General features: G+C 40.5%; 2 protein-coding genes across 3 annotated transcripts; one reads left to right on the forward strand and one right to left on the reverse strand.

Annotated features, from left to right (window-relative positions):
- The first annotated feature begins 1,227 nt into the window (after window positions 1-1,227).
- On the forward strand, window positions 1,228-8,450 carry nucb2a (nucleobindin 2a). Its single transcript, XM_076729105.1, has 13 exons — window positions 1,228-1,349; window positions 1,740-1,880; window positions 2,770-2,877; window positions 3,209-3,341; window positions 3,473-3,576; window positions 4,632-4,817; window positions 5,019-5,109; window positions 5,200-5,258; window positions 5,336-5,428; window positions 5,520-5,609; window positions 5,734-5,904; window positions 6,016-6,076; window positions 6,168-8,450. The coding sequence occupies exons 1-13, from the start codon at window positions 1,326-1,328 to the stop codon at window positions 6,395-6,397; spliced, it is 1,491 nt and encodes a 496-aa protein (XP_076585220.1). The 5' UTR covers window positions 1,228-1,325; the 3' UTR covers window positions 6,398-8,450.
- Window positions 8,451-8,586: 136 nt separating this feature from the next.
- caprin1a (cell cycle associated protein 1a) lies at window positions 8,587-16,216 on the reverse strand. 2 transcript variants are annotated; one of them, XM_076729084.1, is made up of 17 exons: window positions 16,054-16,216; window positions 14,338-14,472; window positions 13,604-13,666; window positions 13,273-13,359; window positions 12,632-12,873; window positions 12,408-12,490; window positions 12,154-12,309; window positions 12,006-12,058; window positions 11,786-11,866; window positions 11,530-11,691; window positions 11,120-11,228; window positions 10,897-10,958; window positions 10,425-10,556; window positions 9,968-10,127; window positions 9,522-9,704; window positions 9,322-9,428; window positions 8,587-9,207 (listed from the first exon to the last, which is right to left on the reverse strand). In XM_076729084.1, the coding sequence occupies exons 2-17, from the start codon at window positions 14,470-14,472 to the stop codon at window positions 9,121-9,123; spliced, it is 1,902 nt and encodes a 633-aa protein (XP_076585199.1). In that variant the 5' UTR covers window positions 16,054-16,216; the 3' UTR covers window positions 8,587-9,120. The 2 variants fall into 2 exon arrangements, with proteins under 2 accessions (XP_076585199.1, XP_076585207.1); XM_076729092.1 differs by lacking the exon at window positions 10,425-10,556.
- Between the last annotated feature and the right edge of the window lie 6,914 nt (window positions 16,217-23,130).

Genomic DNA, 23,130 nt, shown 5'->3' on the forward strand with positions numbered 1-23,130 from the left:
ATGAGTGTATACTGAAACAAAAGTGTCAACCAAATATGTGTAATTACACTGAAGGTGTCACACCTGCCTCAGTTCATTTTAAAGGCCAAATACAGGGTTATGGATTATCTGACAAACTGACCATGTTTTTGCATACCAACTCTGCACTGACTAAAACATCACAAGTGCAACGAAACGTGGTTTCATAAGTCTTGTAATGTGGACAGGTGAGCCAGGTGTTCAATCAGCTGAGGCTATATATGTTAAACTGTTACAATCACCAGGAAGGCTCTTGGCGGCAGAATTCTAACGTGAACCAAAGAGTCCTGGAGTTAGATGAGAAAACATCAAGTTTATTAAATTAAACAGAAAGTATGGCCTTAGGCAAATCAAAAGCAGGGAAGCCACCCGAGACCAGGGATCCTCCCTGTACCCTAAACCAATGTTAAATGACTACACCTAACAGTACAAAAGCCACAAAAATAGACATCAGAATACAAAGAAAAAAAATAATGAACCAAACCAACGAAACCACACACCATCAATCTCAGACCTGCTGTGGAGGAAAACAATGGCCAATGAGCAAGACATGTTTGTCTTGTGTTTTTTTTTCTCGCACTTCAAGTGATGAACCTTTCTTCTCAAGATAATTAAACAGTTGTGAGATGATTTAACAAACAGATAGAACAAGATACTCAATAAACTCCTGAATCCACTTATTGACCTAAACCAACTCTATACTGCAGCAACCTTTCACAAAATACAAAATGAGGGCAACAGGTGCATTGACCTTTCACAAAAAAAAAAGAAGAAGAACACAAAGCTTTGACATGACTTTTCAAAATACAAACGGCCAAAATATACAAAGGAATAAACAGAAAAAGGTGCAACATTTCACCATGAAATAGTAAACACGACAGCTGGGCATATTATTATGAGAATAGATAAATAAAAAAAATGCTAATTAATTAGAAAGTCGTGGTGAAAATGATGGGAAAAAGTGCTAAAATTATTTGGAACATAAAAAAACAGCGACACACCGAAAAAATGGAAAAATGTGCCAGAATCAGGCTTCCTCAGACTTGCATCGTGTGTTTCCTGAACTTCACTCTTTGAAACTGCTGTTAATGATTGATCAGATGTAAGAGGTAACCGCCCACCTGATTAGTCGTCATCTCGCCACGTACGATTCACTGCAACGCAACTTGCTAGTCCGTTTGATAGAAAGCGGAACGGACCACTGGCGACGGCTACGACTCTGACAACCTACCTTGCTGACTAGCGGGCTAGCTGTCGACATAAGTCCAGCTGAGAGGAAACAACGGGACGGGAGGAAAACAGTACAGATGAGGTCTAGGATTCATATTAAAGTGAGTGTACAAGTGACACACATATGTGTTGCTCTTTAGGGAAGTTTTTAACATTACGTTTAGTGCTAAAAACATGTAACGTCAGCTGCGCTGCGCAGCCTGACAGCAGACATGAATAGCTTAGTTTCTTGATTCTCATTAGCCGAATCTGTCAGTGGCAGTGCTAAAGCTAACACCAACAGCTTCCTATGGACATTATTAGCTAGCCAATAATGTACAACCTATGCAAGCTATAAGAGCTGTTTGAGTAAGAGCAAATGAGGAAGCTGGCGACAGCACCACTCTTGTGTACACAGTGACACGTTGACAGTTTATCTTTGCACCCCGTATAATGTAAATAGCACTGAGCTAGTTTAAAACTGCTTCAACGTTAATTGTCCTCATTTCCAGATGTGTTGGAGCCGGGCCCTTCTCACAGGCTGGATACTGCTGCTGGTCCAGCTGCTGTGTTTAGAGGCGGTGCCCATCAGTATCGATAAGACAAAAGTCAAAGAGCCAGAGAAAACACCTGAAGAGCCTCCAGCTAGTGTGGTAAGAAGACACAGTATGTGTAACGTGACACATCTCTGTTTTGTTTGGGTTCTTTTCTTTCTGATTTATTTTTTTTCAAATTGAATACTTCATTTTGAGGGGTCAGACAGAATAAACCGATTCAGGAAGTTGTGTGTTAATTTGTGATGGACATTTCCTTTTTTAACTTTAAACGATGAAGCAATGCTCAGAAATTGCACGCTGCAGACCTGATGCTCTGCAGTCATGTCACTGTTATCAGCTGCTGGAAGCGAGAGAGAGTTTGGTTACAGCGCTCTGACACATTTAAATGAGAAATTGCTTGATGTCTCATTGCACTGCAAATGAATTTCCTCAATCAGACAGTCCACTCAAAGGTTATAGACCTACAAATCCATTTCATTGTCACTACAACAGCTCCAGATGCTGTAGCTTAGTGAGTGTGCAGGTTGGAGTCTCTGGTGTCTGCCTCGGGTGATGGGTTTGTCCATGTTAAATATTGACATATCGGCTTAATGGAGCTTAAACAAATACCATGCAGATTCTGCTTTTGGGTGAGCATGCATCCAAATGAAACCTTTTTATTAAGTGTTTTAACCACAGAACAGCTACAGCATACTGCAATTTTCAGAAGGCAGTAATACAGTAATAGACATTCATAACAAAACCTGTCATCCCTACGTCAAACATCTGCTGACAAACAATATGTATTATGTTGGTCAGCAGACCTGAATCCTATTCAAGCAAAATAATCAGTTACTCTCTCACTCTTCAGTCCATCAGACCTTTCACAAAAATGCTTATAAAATGAGTCATTATGTGAAATAACATAATAAAAACAGCAAGAAAAAGTGATAATCATTGTAGGATTACTCAGTGTTATCTGTGATGTATTTGTTGTATTTTATAGGACACTGGACTCCACTATGACCGCTACCTCAGAGAAGTCATCGATTTTCTAGAGAAAGATCAGCATTTCAGAGAAAAGCTGCACAATACAGACATGGAAGACATCAAGGTATCCTGCTTTTCTTTTGTTTAGACTTATCAGCATGATGGCAGGTTTCTGCCAGCCCTGAGTAAACTATTAGTAAGTCATTATGAAATATGGGCTTTGACTTGCCCGAGAATGTGATACATCCTTTTGATAAATCATGGATATTTTGGCTGCTAATCGACCAATAGATTTTCTTCTGTTGGGGGTTTTGGTCTATTGCTTTATTATAAGTTTACAGAATATTGCAAACCAATATTATTTTCGGAAAAGATTTGATTGATTGATTGATTTATTACATGACCTGCTACTTGTTAAATAACATGAACCTTTCCATCATTCATGTATAATACAGCAAGGAAAGCTGGCCAAAGAGCTGGACTTTGTCAGCCATCATGTTAGAACGAAACTGGATGAGCTAAAGAGGCAGGAGGTAAACCGACTCCGGACTCTGATTAAGGCCAAGCAAGACCTTGAAGGAGGGAATGGTATGTTCTGCAACAAAATGTATATGTCATTTTGACGCATATTTAAAGGAAGATGCTACAAGTTAAATAGTACATTAGAGTTAAATGAATTAGAAGGAAAATGCTGTTTTCATCACTTACTCTCTGAATAGATATCGCAGTGGACCACCAGGCTCTTCTCAAACAGTTTGAGTACTTGAACCACATGAACCCACATACATTTGAAGTGGATGACCTGGATCGACTCATCAAATCGGTAAATCTCATTGCTACTTCATGCTATAAAAAATGTTAATTGAAGGACGTGTTAACACTCACAACCTGTATTCCAAATAAGTCTTAGGCTCAGTCGTTCACAAGCGAGGATGGAGAGAGAGGTTCACCACTTTGTGAACACATGATTGTAAAGGATATTACTACATGGGCTCAGCAACACCACTACCACTGACCTTTTTTAGTAAAATAATACACAAGGCAGAAGGAAAGCATGCACTTGTGTCTTGAAATCTTGTGTCTTGGCACAGATTAAAGTGGGAACTCACACAACTGCTTTGTTCGTAAGCCACCAATAATTGCTAAAGAATGACCATGAGTTTTGTGGATTGTAGACAGCTATTTATTTTCAACATTCAGGAAGGAAAGGAGAGAACAGTGGAGTCATTATGAGAGCTAAGCAGTACCTTCTTCAGCTAGTACCACGTGATCTGCTTTTCATTAAATTGTCAAGAGATTTTACAGAAGTGGATAAGTTTAGGCCTGCTCCTGTGACTCAGTTGATGTCCAAAGACAGTTTTATTTCTTACTGGTGATTTCAAAATGCGCTACATTACACCAATACTGTGATATGTTTTTCATGTATTTGCTTAGATTTTTATATACACTTAGTGCTCACTTTATTAGGTGCAGCTGTAAAGTCTAATGCAGTCCAGTACAAGTGCTCTGACATAAAGTCTACTTTTATGAAGCCTGTTCCTATTCCAGTGTAATTGAATTTACGCATATCCAACAATGTCAACAGAAACTGGATATTATGAGTTTAGCAAAGGTGGGTGTAGTGACATGGCTGTTGAAATGAATTGCATCAGATTGTGCAGGTATACCTAATAAAGTGGCCACCTAGTGTATATTTTACCTAGAGCCTGGGAAAAGTAAAAGCTCTCACTAAATAGTGCAATATGCTCAATGCATAGTTAAGCATAGCTTCCAGATGGGATAACAGCACGGCAAAATGGAATTGTACCATAACTGTTCAATAGGACGTTGCACCAAAGCAGCTATTAATTTGAGTAAATTGTTTTCCCCTGCATCAAGGCCACTAAAGACCTGGAGAACTATGACAAAGAGAGACACGATGAGTTCAAGAGGTATGAAATGATGAAAGAGCACGACAGACGAGAGCACCTGAAAACACTGGACGAGGAGGAAAGAAAGAAGGAGGAGGAGCACTATGAGGAGATGAAGAAGAAGCACGCTGACCATCCTAAAGTCAACCACCCGGTGAGTCAGCCAATGAAGAGGAATTCTGAACTGCTCTATTTCCTGCTGCATTTTTTTGGTTTCAAAAGTTCAGTTTCTGCAAAGAAAACATGGCACTTAGTGTACATGGTGTTATTTCTATGGAATCCAGTATTGGCATGTGAACATCAGAATGTTGTCAGTTCAGCTCTAATTCAAATGTGATTTTGCTTCCTGTTGCAGGGCAGCCAGAATCAGCTGAAGGAGGTGTGGGAGGAAGCCGATGGCTTGGACCCTGAAGATTTTGACCCCAAGACCTTTTTCAACCTTCATGGTAAGACCCTTACCGACAGGCAGCTGCCCAGTTATTCAGTGGTGATGTGTCACATACAGATGACATAATTTTTCTTTCTTTACAATGCAGATACCAATGGAGATGGCTTTTTTGACGAACAGGAGCTGGAGGCATTGTTCACCAAAGAGGTAAAGCTGTGGCATCTGAAAGTCTTCGTGTTTCATTGAACTGTATTTGCACTGACTGTTGGTTTCTGTGATTTTAGCTGGAAAAAATTTATGACCCCACCAATGAAGAGGATGATATGGTGGAGATGGAGGAAGAGAGGCTACGTATGAGAGAGCATGTTATGAATGAGGTACACTCAGGTCCTCTCAGAACCTCATTTTAATGAAACTTGTGTGATAATTAGAGCACATATGATAGGTTTCTTCTCGTCTTCCTCACAGGTGGATTCTAACAAAGACCGGCTGGTCTCTTTAGACGAGTTCCTTGTTGCTACAAAGAAGAAAGAATTCCTGGAGCCAGATAGCTGGGAGGTGAGAAGAAATGTATTGACGATCATGTTGACGTTATGTGAGAGTAATGTAATCCTGAAACCGCTTTGCTAAAAGAAGTAGGACTTTAAGATATGGTGCCACATCCGCTTTGTGTGTTCCTCAGACCCTGGAGCAGAACCAGGCTTACACGGACGAGGAGATGAGGGAGTTTGAGGAGCATCTTGCTCAGCAGGAACAGGACCTCAACCTGAAGGCTTTTGACCTCCAGAAACAGAGAGACGAGCTGGAGAGACAACAGGAGCAGCTTAACGCACAGAAAATTGAGCTGCAGCAGGTTAGGAGTGGTTTATTTTTTCTGTTTTATTTAAGCCATCAAATTACTGTGACGATCCACAGTGTGCACCATCCGGATATAAAAACCTTACATGAACTGCTCCTTTTACAGGCGGTTGAGCATATGGAACGGCTGAAATCCCAGAAAGTAGAACCCCCTCCAGAGGTTCATGGTGAGTGTCGACTGCACCGTTTTATTTGTCTTTTGATAGTCTGATTTTACAGGCTGACCTCTGAGAATACAAAACTGCTTATTGGTTACAGTTGAAGGAAACGCTATCCCGGAGATACATGCAGGTGACAACCAGCTGCATCATGACCAAGAGGCCCAACCTCAAGGACATCAACCTGCACCCCACGCTCCTCAAGATACACCTCAGGAACACCACGAACAACAAAATCAAGTCCTGGCCCAGCAAGGTCTCCCCCAGACACACCAGGATCTGCCACCAGGGCACCAAGAAGCTGCACAAGGCCAGCATAACCTGCCATAACAATGCTGTCAGAACTTGAACCTCCACTACCAGACTTTTGCAGTACTTCCACTCCAGCGTGCAGAGGAGCAGTCCCTCCTGAGTGTTAGGCGTCTTTAACCAGCATGACTTAGGGGTTTGGAGGACAGATGGTCATCGAGGAGAGCAGCACAAAAGGAATGACACCAGTGTATGATAATAACTGTAAACCTTGGATCACATAATGGAATAACAATAGTAAACCAACCAAGAATGCACATTTTAAAATGTGCATATTTCCATTTTCAAGGAGTTGTGTTTGATTTCATTAGAAATGATCAAGAATGTCTGGTAATAAGATCCATTTTTGGTGAGCTGTCTGGACCTGCTGTTTGCTGTACATGCTCCTGGCTCTGCAACCTCAGCCTGTTGGATGTGAGAAGTGCAGCTGTTGCGATGTAAAAAAAAAAACGTTTTGAATGATATTATTTTGACTTCGATTTTCTGACTTGACCGCTCAAATGATCCCCAAACATCTTAAAAAAAAAAAAAAGGAGACTAGTTTACACGTGTGACTTGTGAAATTGTGAAATTTTAGAAATTGAGTGCAAGAGACATTTTCAAGATTTTTTTTTTGATTCCTGCATTAAGAGCAAGAGAGGCACCATAGCAATTTGAAACAGTATACAGCACCATTATACAGTATTTTGATGCTGTAACAATTTCGGTTAAAAAAAGTAAGGACGTCTTGATGCAGGCAGGTATAGTATCATGTAATAAAAATGCACAGAGGTTCTGGTCAGATCTTTGAAGAAAACACATTTTATTCCATCATCTCCAGCGACCACTGTAACCAAATATTCTGATCTTTTAACCAGAAATGCCCTCATGATACCAGAGTCCTTACTCTTCTGTCAAGAAATCATTTTATCAATACTTTCGTAATGCTGATTCTGATTGCTGTCAGCTGTTTACCAACCTTGAAACATCATCTTTTCATGTGTACAGCCAGATTTTCTGATCTGTAGAAAATGTGTGATCTGCCTAAAAAGACATCAGGTACAGGATTACAGAAACCAACTCTTTCTGGGCCACGCTGCAGCTGCTCTCCCCTGACTTTGACATGAGAATAAATGAAGGTGCTAGCTTCTTTAAATAAAGATGGATGTGGAGTTTCCCCCCACTCAACAAACATGGTCCCCTACTTCATCACAGCCCAAAGTCCTGCAGATGCTTATTCTACAGGAGTCTACAGTATGTGGCCTAATGTGGCCCCTGAAATATTTCATTTGCTTTGGCACAATTAACAGTAAGGTGGTCATTTTTGATTTTGGTCTATTGTTCATGCACAAAATGTGTATGTGACATGTTTATATTTATGAATGGATCATAATTGATCATGAATTTTAATTTGTTAATAAAACAGGTTTGATGTCAAGAGGTTAATTTTAGACTTTTACTCTGCTGTCTTTCATCACTGTTTTCTTTATCAAAGTATTTGCTGCTGGATTTGTTAAATTCGTTCAGTGAAATTAAAGATTTTATTGGAAAAGGGCAAACCTCTAAGTCAGTAAGAGCTGAGTCTGACACAGCCGGCATCTTTTTATTATATTATTATTGTCTGTTGAAGTCAAAGTGTGATATCATGAAAACCTCTGGATTTGCATTCTGTTCACATCGTTGTATTTGGCACTAGATGTATAAGTTGGTCTTAAATTGAAAAACAGCATACTTTCCCCACAGATTACCAGTTTGGTGTAATTGCTGTGATATCCAGGTTGCTTTTTCATGTAATGTTATGACTTCTTCTGGCTGGCAGACTGTGGCCATGGCAAACAAGTGTTTGCAAGCTGTTACTTTTTACTGAAGAAGAAAGATTGTGGTTTTAATTCATATATAATTTTGACATGGAGTACAGTTTTCTTTTGCGGTGTCATTTGTTTTCTGTGTGCCAAGTGTTCCTTTGAGACGATACTGCATCATAATTTGCACAAAATGTACAGTGTTTAACCCTGGTTTGCTGATGGATAACATACAGTCATCTGACTATACTGTACAACTCAGTACAAGACAATAAAATATTTCTGACCTTTCAGTTTGTCGAACAGATAACTTGAATGACTCCAAACCACTACCACCAGTCTAACATGTAAAAGCAGACAGGGTTTAAACAGCAGAATTTCTAAGATCAAATGCACACCAAAGCAGAGAAGTAGTGAAGTTAACCAGAGAGTAATAGAACACAACTTTATTGAAACAGTCTCAACCAATAACATCAGCATACAAAGAGGTGATGGCGTAAGAGGTGACAGAGGGGTAAAAAAAAAAAAAAAAAACAGACGAAAAAAAAATGTAATGGCTTTATGAAAATTATAAAAGCAAGAGGAAAAAGTGGCTGACAGCACAGGGCAAAAGGAAATCATTCTCATGGAATCAGATCAACAGTGGCAGGGTATTTTTTGCATTTATTTTGTACAAAAAATAAATTAATGCAATCTTTCAAGTTTACAGGAATATCTATTTGTTGTTTTATATCACACAGACTTGCTGATAATCCTACATGTGGTGAAGTTCAGCATTTTGTGTTAAAACATTAAGAGGATCTAGACAGACCAAAGCAGGCTGACTGTGATAAGTAGGCCAGGAGTTAAAAAAATAAGATTACCAATGAGAAAGAAAACATTGTTATAAAAGTGAGCTAGGGCAAACACATTCAAAAATCCTGAATGTTAAACGTGGCGCAACTTGACGGTCTTTAGGATCCTTTAGGATCGCATTGCTTGAGCATTTCCTCGAGACAAACCTCGAGGTCCTTGGGCGGCTCCCCGCTTGTAGTTTTGCTGATATCCCTCCTTGAACAAACAGTGATTTACAATAAATTACAATCTTACAAAGTTTGAAAACCTAAAACAATTCACTGAATATCACAATTAAATGTGTATTTACACTAATAATGATAATCTTACCCGCTGATAGGTGTTATTGGAATAGTCCCGGGACGTGTTAAACTGGGTTTGACCATAACCACTGCTGGGAGCGTTTGAGAAAGGGGGGCGATAGCCTTCATATCCCCCTAACAAAAGACACAAGAGTTAAACGTGGAGAAACGTGGAAACGCGGCCACTTGACTATTATTTCTCTCTTAAACACATTTTGATGCGTGTACCTCTAAATCCATTGGAGGAGCCCCGATATCCGTTCATCATCCCGCGGGCGCTCCTGGGTCCGCCCCTGGGCACTGCCCTGCTGTTGTAAAAGGACTGTCCCGACTGTCCAAACCCTGCACCTGGAGAGGACTCTTCATGGCCTCCTGCTGATGGCAGGTCTTGGGGCTGGAACCCACCAACAACTGGACAGAAGCAAACAAGATGATCAGTATATGACACACTGTATGTCACAAGTTGTTTATTATCACAACATCGTGTTCATACAACATGTAATATATCTTTAAGGGTTTCAGAGTCTTTACATAAAACGTTAACACAACCTTAAAATTTGTATACATTTTCCCTCTTAATACTTTGACTGTCCGGTCTATGTCGAGCTCATGCCAAACAATGTCAACAGCTTTTCAAATGTGTGATATGCAAGCAGCCAAAGCTCCATCCTCACCTGACTGTAATGTCTCCTGTGGGATGTCAGCTTGGTCTACAACACTCTCTGGCTGGCTGCTGAAGCCCTGTCCATAGCCACCAGGGAACTGGCTGGGCTGCTTCAGAGGATCTGCTTGGCCATCAGTGGCTGGAGGTACAGGTGCATTCATATTAAATACCTGAAGAGGGAAAGAAAAGTTTTCTGTCCATCCGTATCAAAACAATATCATAATTTCTATGGAACGTCCAGGGAGCAAGATGTACTGCAGGTTTGAGAAATGAGGGGACATGTTAAATTATTGCCTGTTCAGATGGTGCACCAATAATTAACCAGCTGTGGTAACAGGCCTTGAATATTTGATTTACTTTGCAAACCCAAAAAATTTGAAACCTGACAGTTTCCAACTAAGTGTTTTAAATAAGTCCAAACATGGTCACTGTTACATTGTGTACGTGGACCCAGATAGAAAGCGTACCGCTTGCACTGACTGGAAGGGTGCTGCGTTGACATTGATGCCACCAGTGTGGGAGGGTTTGGAGACAGGTGGGAAGGCAGAGGACAGGGAACATGGGGCGGGAGACTGCTCAGGCGACAGAGACATCGAGGCCTGAGGGTGGAGGTAAGAGGGAATTCAGAAAGCTAAGGAAAGAAGGATTACGGAGAGGGAGCAATGGGCATCTCTAATGTTTCACCTTAAACTCCCTTCTACCTTACTATGTTCAAATGAATCTACTATCCCCCTGCAACACACAGTAGACAACATCATGACATGTCAGAGAGCATGACATTTAATCCACGTAGCAGCACTTTTAGAAATATGGCCCACATAATGCAAAGAATAACCTGTACTACTCTTGTTATTCAATTGATGCACCACTCGTTCAGGCAAATAAAAAAACAAAACAAGTCTTACCAACCACTTCCTGATGTGTTTTCACTCTACTTACTTGTGAGGATTCCTGTGGTCCAGACACTGCACTTGTTTGTGGAAGTCTGGACTCTGAGAGGGCTAAAAATAAAAAAAAAAGAGATGCACTTAAACAAAATATTACTAACTGGTGAATTACTTTTAGGATAACAAATCCACATCAGAAAACCACGGTCAGACCCTTTTCAATAGAATGCAGGAGAGAATCTGTTCAGAGTCGAGGTAAATTAAATGGCGCTCACCTGAAGGGCAGCCCATCTGCTGTAGGTCAACTGTCTGTCCAGGCTTCATTGGCTGGGCAGACACAATGGCGGGGTCCAGAGCTTGACCGTCAAACTCCAACATGGAGTCCTAGGAGAAACAAGAGTAAATGTATTGTTGGGCCGTGGATCGGGTTTAGGGGGACTGCTGTAATAAAGTGAGCTGCGTTGTTACCCTTTACGTGAAAGGTCTGGGTTCAGTCTCCTATGTGAGCATTACCCTTCTCAAGGCTTTGAGCTGATCCTGATCTGATTTTACTTTTGACATTTCTTCTATTTAAGTGGCATTTGTTTCAAGGAAACAAAGATTTCACTGCATGAATCAGTTGGGCATGTCAATATGATGTGAATAACACATCAAGTGGAAACAGCACTGAGCTGGAATTTTTTACCTGCATGAAATTGTACGTCCCCTGCATCTGAGCCATGAGGTCCTGCACCGCCTGCTTTCTGACCACTGGGTCATTGGTCGGAGTGGGAGTCACATGGTTCACAGTAACAGTTGGTTCTGTAGCCAGCTGGGCAGGGGGTTGATGCTGGAGTGAATTCACCATCTACTCAACACAGAAAGGCACATTAGAGTACACAAATACAAAGGTGTTAAGAGACATGCATTGTGGCATTAAGGACTGAGGTGATGCAGCATACCTGAGCCTCCACTGTCCAATCCTCCACTTCTTTGTCTGTACTGCTGTACGTTGTTTCTGGAATGAACTGCCTGTTTACAAACTATAACACAAGAAAATGTTTTTTGTTTTTTTTTAAAAAGGTACGAAAATTTAGCAAGACAGAAGAAAACAGCAACTGCAAAGATTTATGTGGGTTGTTGTGCCGCACACTATGTATGCACTACTCATAGAAATCTCACCTCTGTGGTCTCGACTTTAACTGGCTCTGTGTATTTTTCAGTAGCTGTTCCTTCTAGAGAAAAATAAGCAAATGTGGAGACAGGTTTCTTATGGGGTCAAAGAAATATCTTATACTCATAATGCATTTGCTTGTGTTTTGTCAAGTACCAGGTTCTGATGGCTGCTTCCCAGCTTTAGAATCAGCCAACACAGTCTGCTCCTCTTGCTCCTCTTCCTCCTCGCACATCCCATTCTGATGAGTATGTGCTCTGTCAAAGTAACCACTCAGCAGCACTTTGTCCAGAGTGTCCTTCAGAGACTTGTCTGGAACAAATGCAGCGTGACAAGTCAGAAAACAAAACCATGGCTTAATGATACATATACATTAATTAATTAATTGTGTTTGCCGTGAGAATACTGACATGTGGTCCCTGCCACAGCCTTGTCTCGGCCCTCAAGCAGCTCCCACAAGTGTAGTGAGGCCTCTTCGTACTGGTCAGTCAACCTGTAGGTTACACAACAGTATAAAAATACAGTTTGGTAGTCAGCTAGTGGCTCTCAGTCTCAATATCCTTACTCTCTGAGCAGGTTGAACTTCTGCACACTTAAATAGAGGAGGCACTGATAATCAAAGGCACTCCCATACCTGACGTCATAGTTCCTATCAGGTCCAACCAGTTTGTAAAACTCATCAAGGGTTGTGAGGTCAGTGTCAGAGAGCAAAGGCGAACCAGTGGCATCAGGCCGTTTCAGCTCCTGCCTGACAGCATCATCTCCCAGCTGGTCCAGTAAAAACTGAAGCTCCAAAACCGTCTTCAGCCGCCGTTGCTCCGTCTCCTCCCGCTGCAGTTGTTCCCGTCTTGCAGACTTCTTCACTGCCTTTTGAACCTGGACACACACAGTCAGACATGATTTGGTGCAACTGGTTTCACAAGGTTTCCAAAACAAGTTACGTCATCATCATCTTTATTTAAGATATTTCAAGCTTTTCTGAGGCAGACTGAATTCTGTGAACTGTCTGCAGTGGAAACACAGAACAGATCTAGGGTGTAGGTCCATTTAAGTATGGGTCAGGCGTTGGTTTCGCGGTGACTATACTAAAAGTGTGTGCTGGAAATGCAGCTTTTTAAGCAAAAATCTCTACATAGAATTTGCTTTAAAAAGACAAGATATAGGGAAGGAATACTGAGTTTCCTGATGTTGCGCCACATCATACTGATAAAACCCTTAAAATGAATGACAACAACTAATCAGCAAGTTAAGAATCAATCCTAACTCAGAACTCACCTCTTGGCCAACTGCCAGGAAGCTTTTCTGCAATTCTCGAGCAAACTCGAGATTGTTGATGATTTCTTGGTACTTTGCCAAGGCTTCCTTCAGGTGCATCATGGAGAGAAAATTTACATTTTTATGCCACTTAAAAATAATTTTCCTCAGTAGAACAGGATACAGTAACAGATAGAGATGCATTTGAACATTTGATAGCAGCGATGTTATTTGATACATGCAACAAAAAATATATATGTGTCATTTATTACTAATAGGTGTATAAGATTTTAATGAATTTATTTTGAAAGAAAAAAAAAGCTGTATATAAACTGCCATTGTCTTAGCTTACCAGTTGGTCCTGGTTCAGTCTTTCTCCGTTATTCTTCTTTGTTTGATAGTCATCCAGTTTGGACTGTAAGAATATTGAGAAACACAAAATGTCAAAAATAAAATAATAACCTCCTTGCATAACAGAAATAGATCTTTGACACAGTTGGGTGACTGAGGCTCAACTGTCAAAGTGCTTTTACATGTGAAGCAGATATAGTCAGAAAAGATCCATTATTTTCCAGACATAAATTATGGCAGTAAGGACAAACTGGGCCCAAGACTGAGCATAGAACCGAAACAGACAGCTGTCTGCTGTGTGGAGCAACTGGGAGCAAAATCTCAGAGTCTCAAAAATCTGACTATAGAATGTTGAGGTGAAATGAAAGCTTCTGACCAGGCTGTGATGTTTGCATCCAGCATTAAAACCAGGAACAGGCTCAGTTCTGTTCCCTGATGGGCATTAACCACTGGTGAGCTTTCAAAATATACAGTACTAGAAAAATCCACTGACATACAGTACCTATTCTAACCTTTCTCCTTTTAACATTCAAAAGACTGTAGGTGTCTTCATCTGTGTTGCTTCACGTGAGTAAAAGGGACAATGATGTCCGATATCCCATGCATCTGATGATATCAACAACGACACATTCACAGGAACATAACAACTCTCACACCTTGCTGCGGGTTAAACAAAAGAAAATTATGTTGTGATAATGTTGTGACACAATTTCATTTTTAATAAACTAGAGCTACCTTCTTCTTTTCCATGTTGCGAACCTTCTTGTCGATCACACCAAGAACCTGCTTCATGGTCTCAAGATGACTTCCATTTCCCAGGTCTGGAATGGCAGACTGGACAGCACTGTTGCCAACCATCGCTGAAGGCATCTATGGAAAGGAAATCTATTATATGAAATTGTTGGAAGTATGTGAAAATTGTGTTCCCGAATAGAGGGAAGAAAAACAGGAAAACATAACGTCAGTCCTGAGCAGAGGCAGTCTCATGGTGCTCATAGTGTGGCCTACTATACTGTAAAGTGTCAGTGGTAAGGTTGATGAATTTTAATACACTGTGCTGTACAGATGGCTGATGCTTTTGAACTTCCAGAGTGAAAATGGGCAAAATTATAGTTGTACAAATGTATGTCACATGCAGTATCTCAGATTCCTTCATGCATTACTTAAGCTGATGAGGCAGGTGGGGAAATTTGAATAGATTTTCTAAACCAGAGCTCTCATTTGGAAATGTATTACTGACACATTTACAGACATGTCAAAGTTATTAATATTATAGTGTAACATTATCATCACTGTATAAGCTGTTTGTGGCATCCACAATGAGATCATCTGATTTTCAGAGGAACACATTTCCAGCAGATATGTATGTCTGTCTGTCTGGATAACGTTACTGTGTGTGTAGATGTACCTGTGTGTGAGAAGCTGAGGAAACACTTACTAGTTTCTTGTAAATACTGTAGACAGTATTTACTTTACTAACTGGGTCGACTGCCACCTGACGATGAGCTGTAGATTCAACGTAACGTTAAAACGATGCAATATTGAGGCCACCTAGGATGAACTGATACACCTTAAGTAAGGTTGGTATGTTTCGAAAAGTGCTGGTATTGCGTTTACGAACTTACCGTAGCTGCTATCTTGCTTAACTTACTTAGCAAATGTTATCTTGCATACTGAAGCTTGACTCAAACCGGTAACACTAGGCCATGGGAAGTGATTGCGACGTGATCGAGCAAATCAAGCCGTCTTTGATTTGGGCAACGGGACGAATAAAACCAATTATGGTTACCCTGAGGCATAATCTAATGTAATCGCGAAGGAGCTAATTAAGCTACATGATTAGTTGGGGTTATATATATATAAGCACCGTGAATTAAAGTATGAATTTGCCAGAGGAAGTTCACACAAGTTAAAATGTCGGCCTTGTATTCAAAGTTAAAATCCTTAGCTAGCTGCCTTGAAGACACCGGCTAACGTCTCTGACAGATACTAGCTCTACGTAACGTTTACTCATGTAACTCTTAAGTCACGTCGTGTCAGTTAACATTGTAAACTCATCTTTTTCGTTTCGCTAACAAGCTAGCCTTTCACTGGTGCAAGGAAGACGCTAGCTAGCGACATCAAATCAATTTAATAAGCCAGACACACGGGTCCTAATCTCCTTGTCCCATTGTTAGCTGAGAAGCTAGCGAGCTCGTTAAGGTTATGCGGCTAATGCTCTAAGTAAACTGGATGTCAGTTAAAACTAAATCAACCGATAACAGCTCTTCTCTGGGTTCATAAAAACAACATGTCGTTCCACGACGTTTCTAAGTGAAAAACAAAGAGCAGCTCCGGACGCTGCAACAACTCGTTTTGTGCTGTCGAGTAACGTTGTAGACGGCTAAACACGATTTATTACACAAATATAGGTTAAACAGCCTTTTGCTGGTAATGCCATGAATCCCGTACCTTTATACTCTTTGTCTTCAAAGAGATTTCCTTTGTCGGATTTTACGTTAGCTGTGTGCGAGCAGTCCGTATCTTTTACTAACTGAGGTATTTTTCTAGAAGGATGCTCAGGTTCACACCAGCCAATGGCTGACTAGCTGCTGCGGAGCTAACGGTAACGGCTACAAGGACCCCTGTACCCTCCTCAAGGGTGCCTGACAGTAAAATATGTATTAAAAATAAATAAGGGGTCATCATCCTACTTATTAATGTGCCAATCAATTATTAAACGTGTCCATTATGTTAATCATTTTTAATTTTTAACCATTTCTCAATAACAGACACAAACATGACGTGTAACCAACTTCATGCAGAATAGCAGAATTTTAGAAATACTGAGCTCACAATTAATAACATATTCAGTCTAAAAATAGTGAAATTCTCAAAATAAAATAGTACATTGCCTCAGTCAGCTTTCAGCCCTGATTGTTAGTGGGTTCACACACGCCATGAACCCCTTATTTCCTAAGACTGTCCAAAAGATTTATTTGAGTATCAATGGCATCATGCAGGTTTAAGATCTGAACCCAGTTCCTGTTGCTATAAACATTGTCCCACGATCTCTCCTTGAGCAGAACTCTGAGTTTACAGACCACAGCTGTGCAAAGTTAAATCTCAGGACGAGAGAAACTGACGAAGGTGTTGGTGCCAAACTCAGATTTAAAAGCATTATTCTAAGTAGTAGCAAAGAATGAACACAAGATGGCGCAAGCAATCCATATACTGGCATCGTTCTTAAACTGTGCTGAAAAATCATGTTCAAGCCAAGTCCTGTAGCTGCTGTCTCAGACAGACCTCTGCTGTGTGCTCACTGTGGTGTTGAAATTTTAAATGGATTTATACAGTTTTCAGTGGGCAGAGAGGGTACAATGAATCCGGACAGATGTATTAACTGTTGAAAAGAACTTAAAGCGGTAAGTAAGACATAGAACTGAAAAGGCAAAGAGCAGAGCAGGACTTTCATCACATTTTGGGGCAAATACCAGACCGACTGCAATGACCAGGCTGTACCACATAAAAACTACCAAGTCAAAACACAATCCAGTACATGTGCACTAAGAGTGGCGATTTGATACTCAAAAATCAACACCATCCGTGTTTCTGTGAGTCAAATCAAACTTATTACTGGGAAATTAGTTATTTACAGATTAAAAATATTGTGCAATTAAACATTTAGATATTTCTCTGCAGAGGTCACATGCTCTGTTACCTATATAGCTCTAATTTCTTTCCAGTTTTATTCCATTGTGGTTGTATAATACAGGATTCAGAAACATATTCATACTGTGAAAGTTCAGATCTCTCACACTCTGGATCATATGGGAAAAATAACAGCATATGAGAGCATCAGTGGAGTTTCAGACCTTTTCAATGAACTTTCACACTCAATTTTCACACCTCCTTTATGATCCCTGGGTCTGGCTTTCTGTCTGATGACGGGTATGTCTATAACTAGTGAGGTGGGGGTATACGGATATCTAGCTCCTCTCTCTGATGTGGGCTGCTGAGTAATGGCCGTACATCCTTCAGTGCTCCTCTCCTGCAGCACATCTGACTGGATTAAATATGTGCAGAGGATTTATTGGCTGAAAAACCACAAGAGCCCCACAAAAACTTCGGCCCCAGACCACTTGTAGTGTAGCCCAGGAAAGCGCAGGAATTCATCTGCAACCCCTCTGGCTTCCCCCTTTCTTCTATTTCTACTTTCTCCTTTAAACTATGTATATCTATACATCTTCCTCCATGACCCTTTCTCACACTCTTATTTCTCTTAAGTGTGCCATTATCCCAAATGTGTTTTTATTTTCACCAAAAACACAGAGGTGAAATCAGGATCTTGGGTGTTTCCACATTTTTTTTATTTTTTATTTTTTTTTGAGGAGGGGGGGGTCTTTTTCCATTCACAGCCTCTCTTCAGTTAGTTGGGCAACATTAATAATTCATGGCCCACATGTGTTACAGACAGATTACAAGCATCTCCACTTAACTACCATCATTATCTTTATTACAGCCAGAGAATTTTATTCACCATCTTGCAATTTGCGACTCATGCGATTGAGGTTTGATTTTGGAGTGTGGTTCAAGGGTGGATTTGTTTACAGTGCAGTCCTTTGGGACAAACTATGATGATTAGTATCTGCAGTCCTTCGCATTTTAAAACCAAATGCACCGTTTTCTCACTGCAGTTAATTTAAAAGACCATACCAGTGATGCCTTTGGTGATGCGGGTATTTTCAAAGGAGGGCAAAAGAGTTTCTGTGAAGTGCCATGAATTGATGGTCACATTTTTTTTTGAAGGTATGACTACAGTAGCTGCATGCTTTATGCTCTGTTAGGCTGGGGACCTCATGTGTACTTTTAAAAGTTGTAACTCACAAGGTGTCACAGCAGCTGCGGAGGAGCAGGGTGATCCTGCTGGTAATGACCACAGACATACATCAAGATACACATCCATCCATATGCTGTCTGGCACTTGGCCTGTTTGCCTCTTTATCATTTATTCTTTCTCATTTTCTGAGTCCCTCACAGCAGGTCTCTGTCAAACAGGAACATCTTTGTTTCTCTGTCCATATCTCAAACCTGAAATATAAAACCAAACACAGTATCACAAAGTACAAGTATCACATCTCACGAGCCTTTGACACTCACAGATACTCATCCCTGCATAAGAAGACATTGAGCTGTATGTGTGCAAACATTTTTGCCTCTCATAATCAGGACTACAGTGTGATTTCACTGAAGTATCCTCCATATCTCACGAGCTCAAAGGAACACATGTCTCACAACCATTCAAATTTGATTAAATTAAACACAAAATGAATGACTGTGCACATCTGTGGCGGGTACACATGACTGTTAAATTCAGGTGCATGTAACAAGTGATATGAATTAGTTAGTGAGTGCGTGTGTCTGAATGTTCCAAACACAAAGTACTTAATGTCATCAATCAATTATGTACAATTACTGCTTTGCCACGTTTACTGTCACGTATCTCTCAGAAGAACCACACAACCTATAAATGTATTTGTGCATGCAGTACAAGGTTATTATTTGCTGTCCACAAATGGTGTGTCACGTTATGATGAAGTTTAACAGGCAAAAGAGAAACACGTTTATATATTCAAGAAAAAATATTTGTACATCTAGCAAATATTAAGTTTAGCTAGGGCATGATATTAATAAAGATTACGTTTCTATTGCAAAGTAAAAGTTGGTAACTTGTATCCACAACAACAAAACAAAGTTTGTAACTTGCATAACTCAGACGGTTCAGGTTTCAGGTTTTTCTTCCAAGCTGCAAGTGTTCCCAGTTTCCACTTGTTTGCATGTTTAGGCTTTCTTTCATCACAAATTCTTAATCTGCATCAGAAAGCCACACAGAAGTCAGTGAATTCAGTCATCCCCTTACAGACATCAGGGCTTGATATATGTGACAGCCGGGTAAAAAGTGATGATGTCGAGCTTCGATTCTAGACATCTGCTTTGCATATTACTTAGTTCTAGAACAGTTTGCATATTTGAAATCTTTTTGCTATCAACTTCACCAAATTGCACTTGATACAAATAAAGTCAGAACCCGGATAAAAGCCAGACCTTGGTGAAACATGTATTTTGGCCAAATACATGTTATGCTGGACGAAATTCTGAGCGTATGAGTGAACGATTTTGCATTCAATGAAGGACACAAGTCTCAGCAGCAGCAACTCATTAGATTACACTTACTGCAACTGCAGCAGGTAGGACAAATATTATTCCCCACTTCATGATTTCAAATAGCTGCACACATTTAAATCCTCTAGCGATGTATGTTCAAATATCTCCTCTGTCACATTAAACATTCTTTGTGGGTGCAAACATCTAATCAACATATTTCCAATGCAAAACAGTCTTTGCAAAGTGTCTGAAGCTCTATTTACATATTGACTGTGTAGACATCAATTGCAGAGTCGGAATTATTTTTTTGTTACAGCTTTTTTGTCCTGCACATACGTAATGAAAAAGGCCTTTGAGGCCTCAAAAGCAACCGTGAATTGAAGTGATGTGGTTTCTCATTCAAACAATGCATAGTAGTAGTCACGCACATCAAATAGCCAAAAAGGATGGAGAGGGACCAATAGAGAACAGCAATGAAAATATGAGAAAAAGGCCCACGCACTGTCGCTCCCTGCCACTAAATTGCACTTACGGGATCTACAGTGTGCTGCCCTTACTCGTCATGTTTTCATGGTTTCTCACTCACTAACTACTCTTGCTTTCCCACATTATAATACTCAAACATCGCCCACGCACAAAGAGAAGTTCAGGCATAATTGTTTTGTTGTTGCTGTTAAATGGTCGGCTATAGCAATGTGAGGAATGAAGTCAGTGTGGAGGGAAGGTACACTGTGACCTTTGACTTCCTGCTCTGCATTGCGTGACTAGTGTTGGCTCCCGAAGCCCAAACCTTAGCACTGGGTCAGGGCTAACCTGGTCTGCTCAGTGACAGGAATCCAACACACAGGCTGATCTTATCTGACAGCGTGAAACCAGAGCAGACCTGGCACTTCTGTCCTACAGAGCCTGGCCTGGAGGGCATCATGGGAACTCTGGGGAAGCCAGCTCGGGATGAAACAACAACAGAGGTCCATAGATTTTCGACCACCTCTGAAACTAGATTCGGAAGAACATCTGTCAGGCATGGACATGGTTAGGACAGATTCCCAGTTCCAGCTGTCAGAACTTTAACTGTTATATCAATTCAGGCAGGAGAAATTAAGACTATTAAAATATTAGCTATCAATTGATTTTCTAATTTTCTTCCATTTTCCATTATTATTCCATTTACATCTTCTGAGACTATAATGTTATTTAAGTGAAGTGTTAAAAATGTAACTATGTATGTCATAGTCTCTAATATTTGAGAAGATAATTCAAGGGAAAGCATGTAAAAGTTCATACATGTTGAAGAAGGAACAACAATAAGAGCATCTTCTTAGCCAAGATCTTTGTCAGACATACACAAGATGAGCTCTGCGAAAACAAGATGAATTAAGATGAATATTAGAGTAAATTTTTAATATTTTGTAATTAGGTCCATTTGTAACAGATGAGATTAAAAGGGTATATTAGCACTTCTACATATGAACAATAATACACACTCAAAATAGCTGTTTCCTCACCAGAGATGACAGGAGACGAGTTGAGCTGAAATACGCAGTCGTGCACCACTTTCAAACATTCTGTGGTTTTTGGTTAAAACACTATCTATTTTGCTGCAAAACAGATGGAATGTGTCATGTTTACACTGCGTTTAGATTCAGATCAATTCGGATGAAAATCTAAACCTAAACTCTGTGCCAAATAGCCTCCACTGTCGGTCTGTGTATTTCAAAGTTATTGAAGACTCTTGGACTTCCACTGTTACCTCGGGTGAAATCCATCCCCGCTGAAAAACCAAAACAAAAGCGATGTGGAGATAATAATACAGCATGTTTCATCCAAGCAAGTCAAACTAGAAACATACTTGGATGTAGCCTGACCGTGAAGATGGTATCAACCACCAACTGTGAATAGGCACAAAAATGTCTGACCTCGTCGATTATTAGCTCAAATTAAACAGTTTGCATTGCAACAGTAGAAATTCAGTCTATTCAAGTTTTTACTCGGACCATAATTTAAAGATCAGGAAAAGTAAAAGCTGTTGTAAACAGAGCTTCAATAGCAGCTGCTTAAATCTAATGTCTGTGTAAATGAAAAGACAGGCAGGCCAGGAGGACCTGTCCAGAAAAGGCCCACTGGCCTGGAAACAGACTGGGCTGGAAACAGTGCCTAAATGAGAAATGTAATACACATTCATCATATGCCAAGTCAGAGCTTAAACAAACAAGTGCAGACCTGGACAATGACAAATGCACGACTGTTTTAAATGAGTGTGCAGAGAGCTCTGATATATGCATGATTGTTTCCTATAAGCATTCATGCAACATCAGGACACACAGGCGGTTGACGTCTGGTTTACATCCTCGACAAAAGTCTCTGTCATGACTCCCCCGTATCCCAGAATTCCCTGTGCTTCTGGTGAGACGTTTGCGCAGAAAGAGAGAGTATCTGGACCCTGTCAGCATCTCCCTAAAGACCTCAATTATACAGACTGGCTTAATTAGATCAGCTTTGATTGCTATTTCAAATGACGGGAATAACATGAAGCTGTGTGTTTGTCATCCCCACCCATCTCTCTCTGTCGTTGTGCTGTTGGAGCGCTGTGTACGATTCTGTCCCGCTCCGTGTCTGTCATGTCTGGAGCTGGTGAGGGAGTGGGTGCTGTGACGCTGATGAAGGGCTGACGTGGCAGGTGCTCTGCGGATGATCTGGGGTCAGTCTCTGGATTGAGCCTGAAGAGCTTTTCAGGGAAGGAGGGCTTTTGACATTACGCACCAGGCAACTGCCACAGTATGTGGATTTAAACAGACCTTTATACTCCACCACAGACACACTCGCACGCAAAGAGTGACATCCATTTAAGAAGAGTACCAGAAGCAGAACGTGTACACCACAGTGACCTGGACTGAGCTTAATCACCCAGAGTTCCACAACAGGTCTCCATTTGTGTTTTATATGCGTGTGTGAGCAGGAGATCCTGTGTTTTTGCCATGTTGGTGTAGCAGTATATATACTGCATGTTAAGTTGTTTTGTTGTCTGTGTATACTTGTTTGCATGTGTGTATTTACACATGTGCCTGTTAGGTTATCATTAGACTGCCTAATGTGCCTTGGCAAAACTGTACTCTCAGTATCTTGTGGAACTATATAACTCCTGTTACTTTGTTTGATTCCCAGAAATCAAGCTTAGGCTGGAAAACAACCTTATTGAGCCAATATATTAGTATTTCTTGTGTGATATGATACAATAGTCCTTTTTTCTAACTATCAAACCCTGATTCCAAAAAGTTGGGACGCTGAGTAAAACATAAATAAAACAGAATGTGATCATTTTCTAATCCTTTTTGACATACACTCAATGGAACACAGAACAAAGACAATATGTTTGACCTCATCAAC

The sequence above is a fragment of the Chaetodon auriga genome, chromosome 1 (assembly GCF_051107435.1).
Source record: "Chaetodon auriga isolate fChaAug3 chromosome 1, fChaAug3.hap1, whole genome shotgun sequence".
In the NCBI taxonomy this organism is placed as follows: Eukaryota; Metazoa; Chordata; class Actinopteri; order Chaetodontiformes; family Chaetodontidae; genus Chaetodon; species Chaetodon auriga.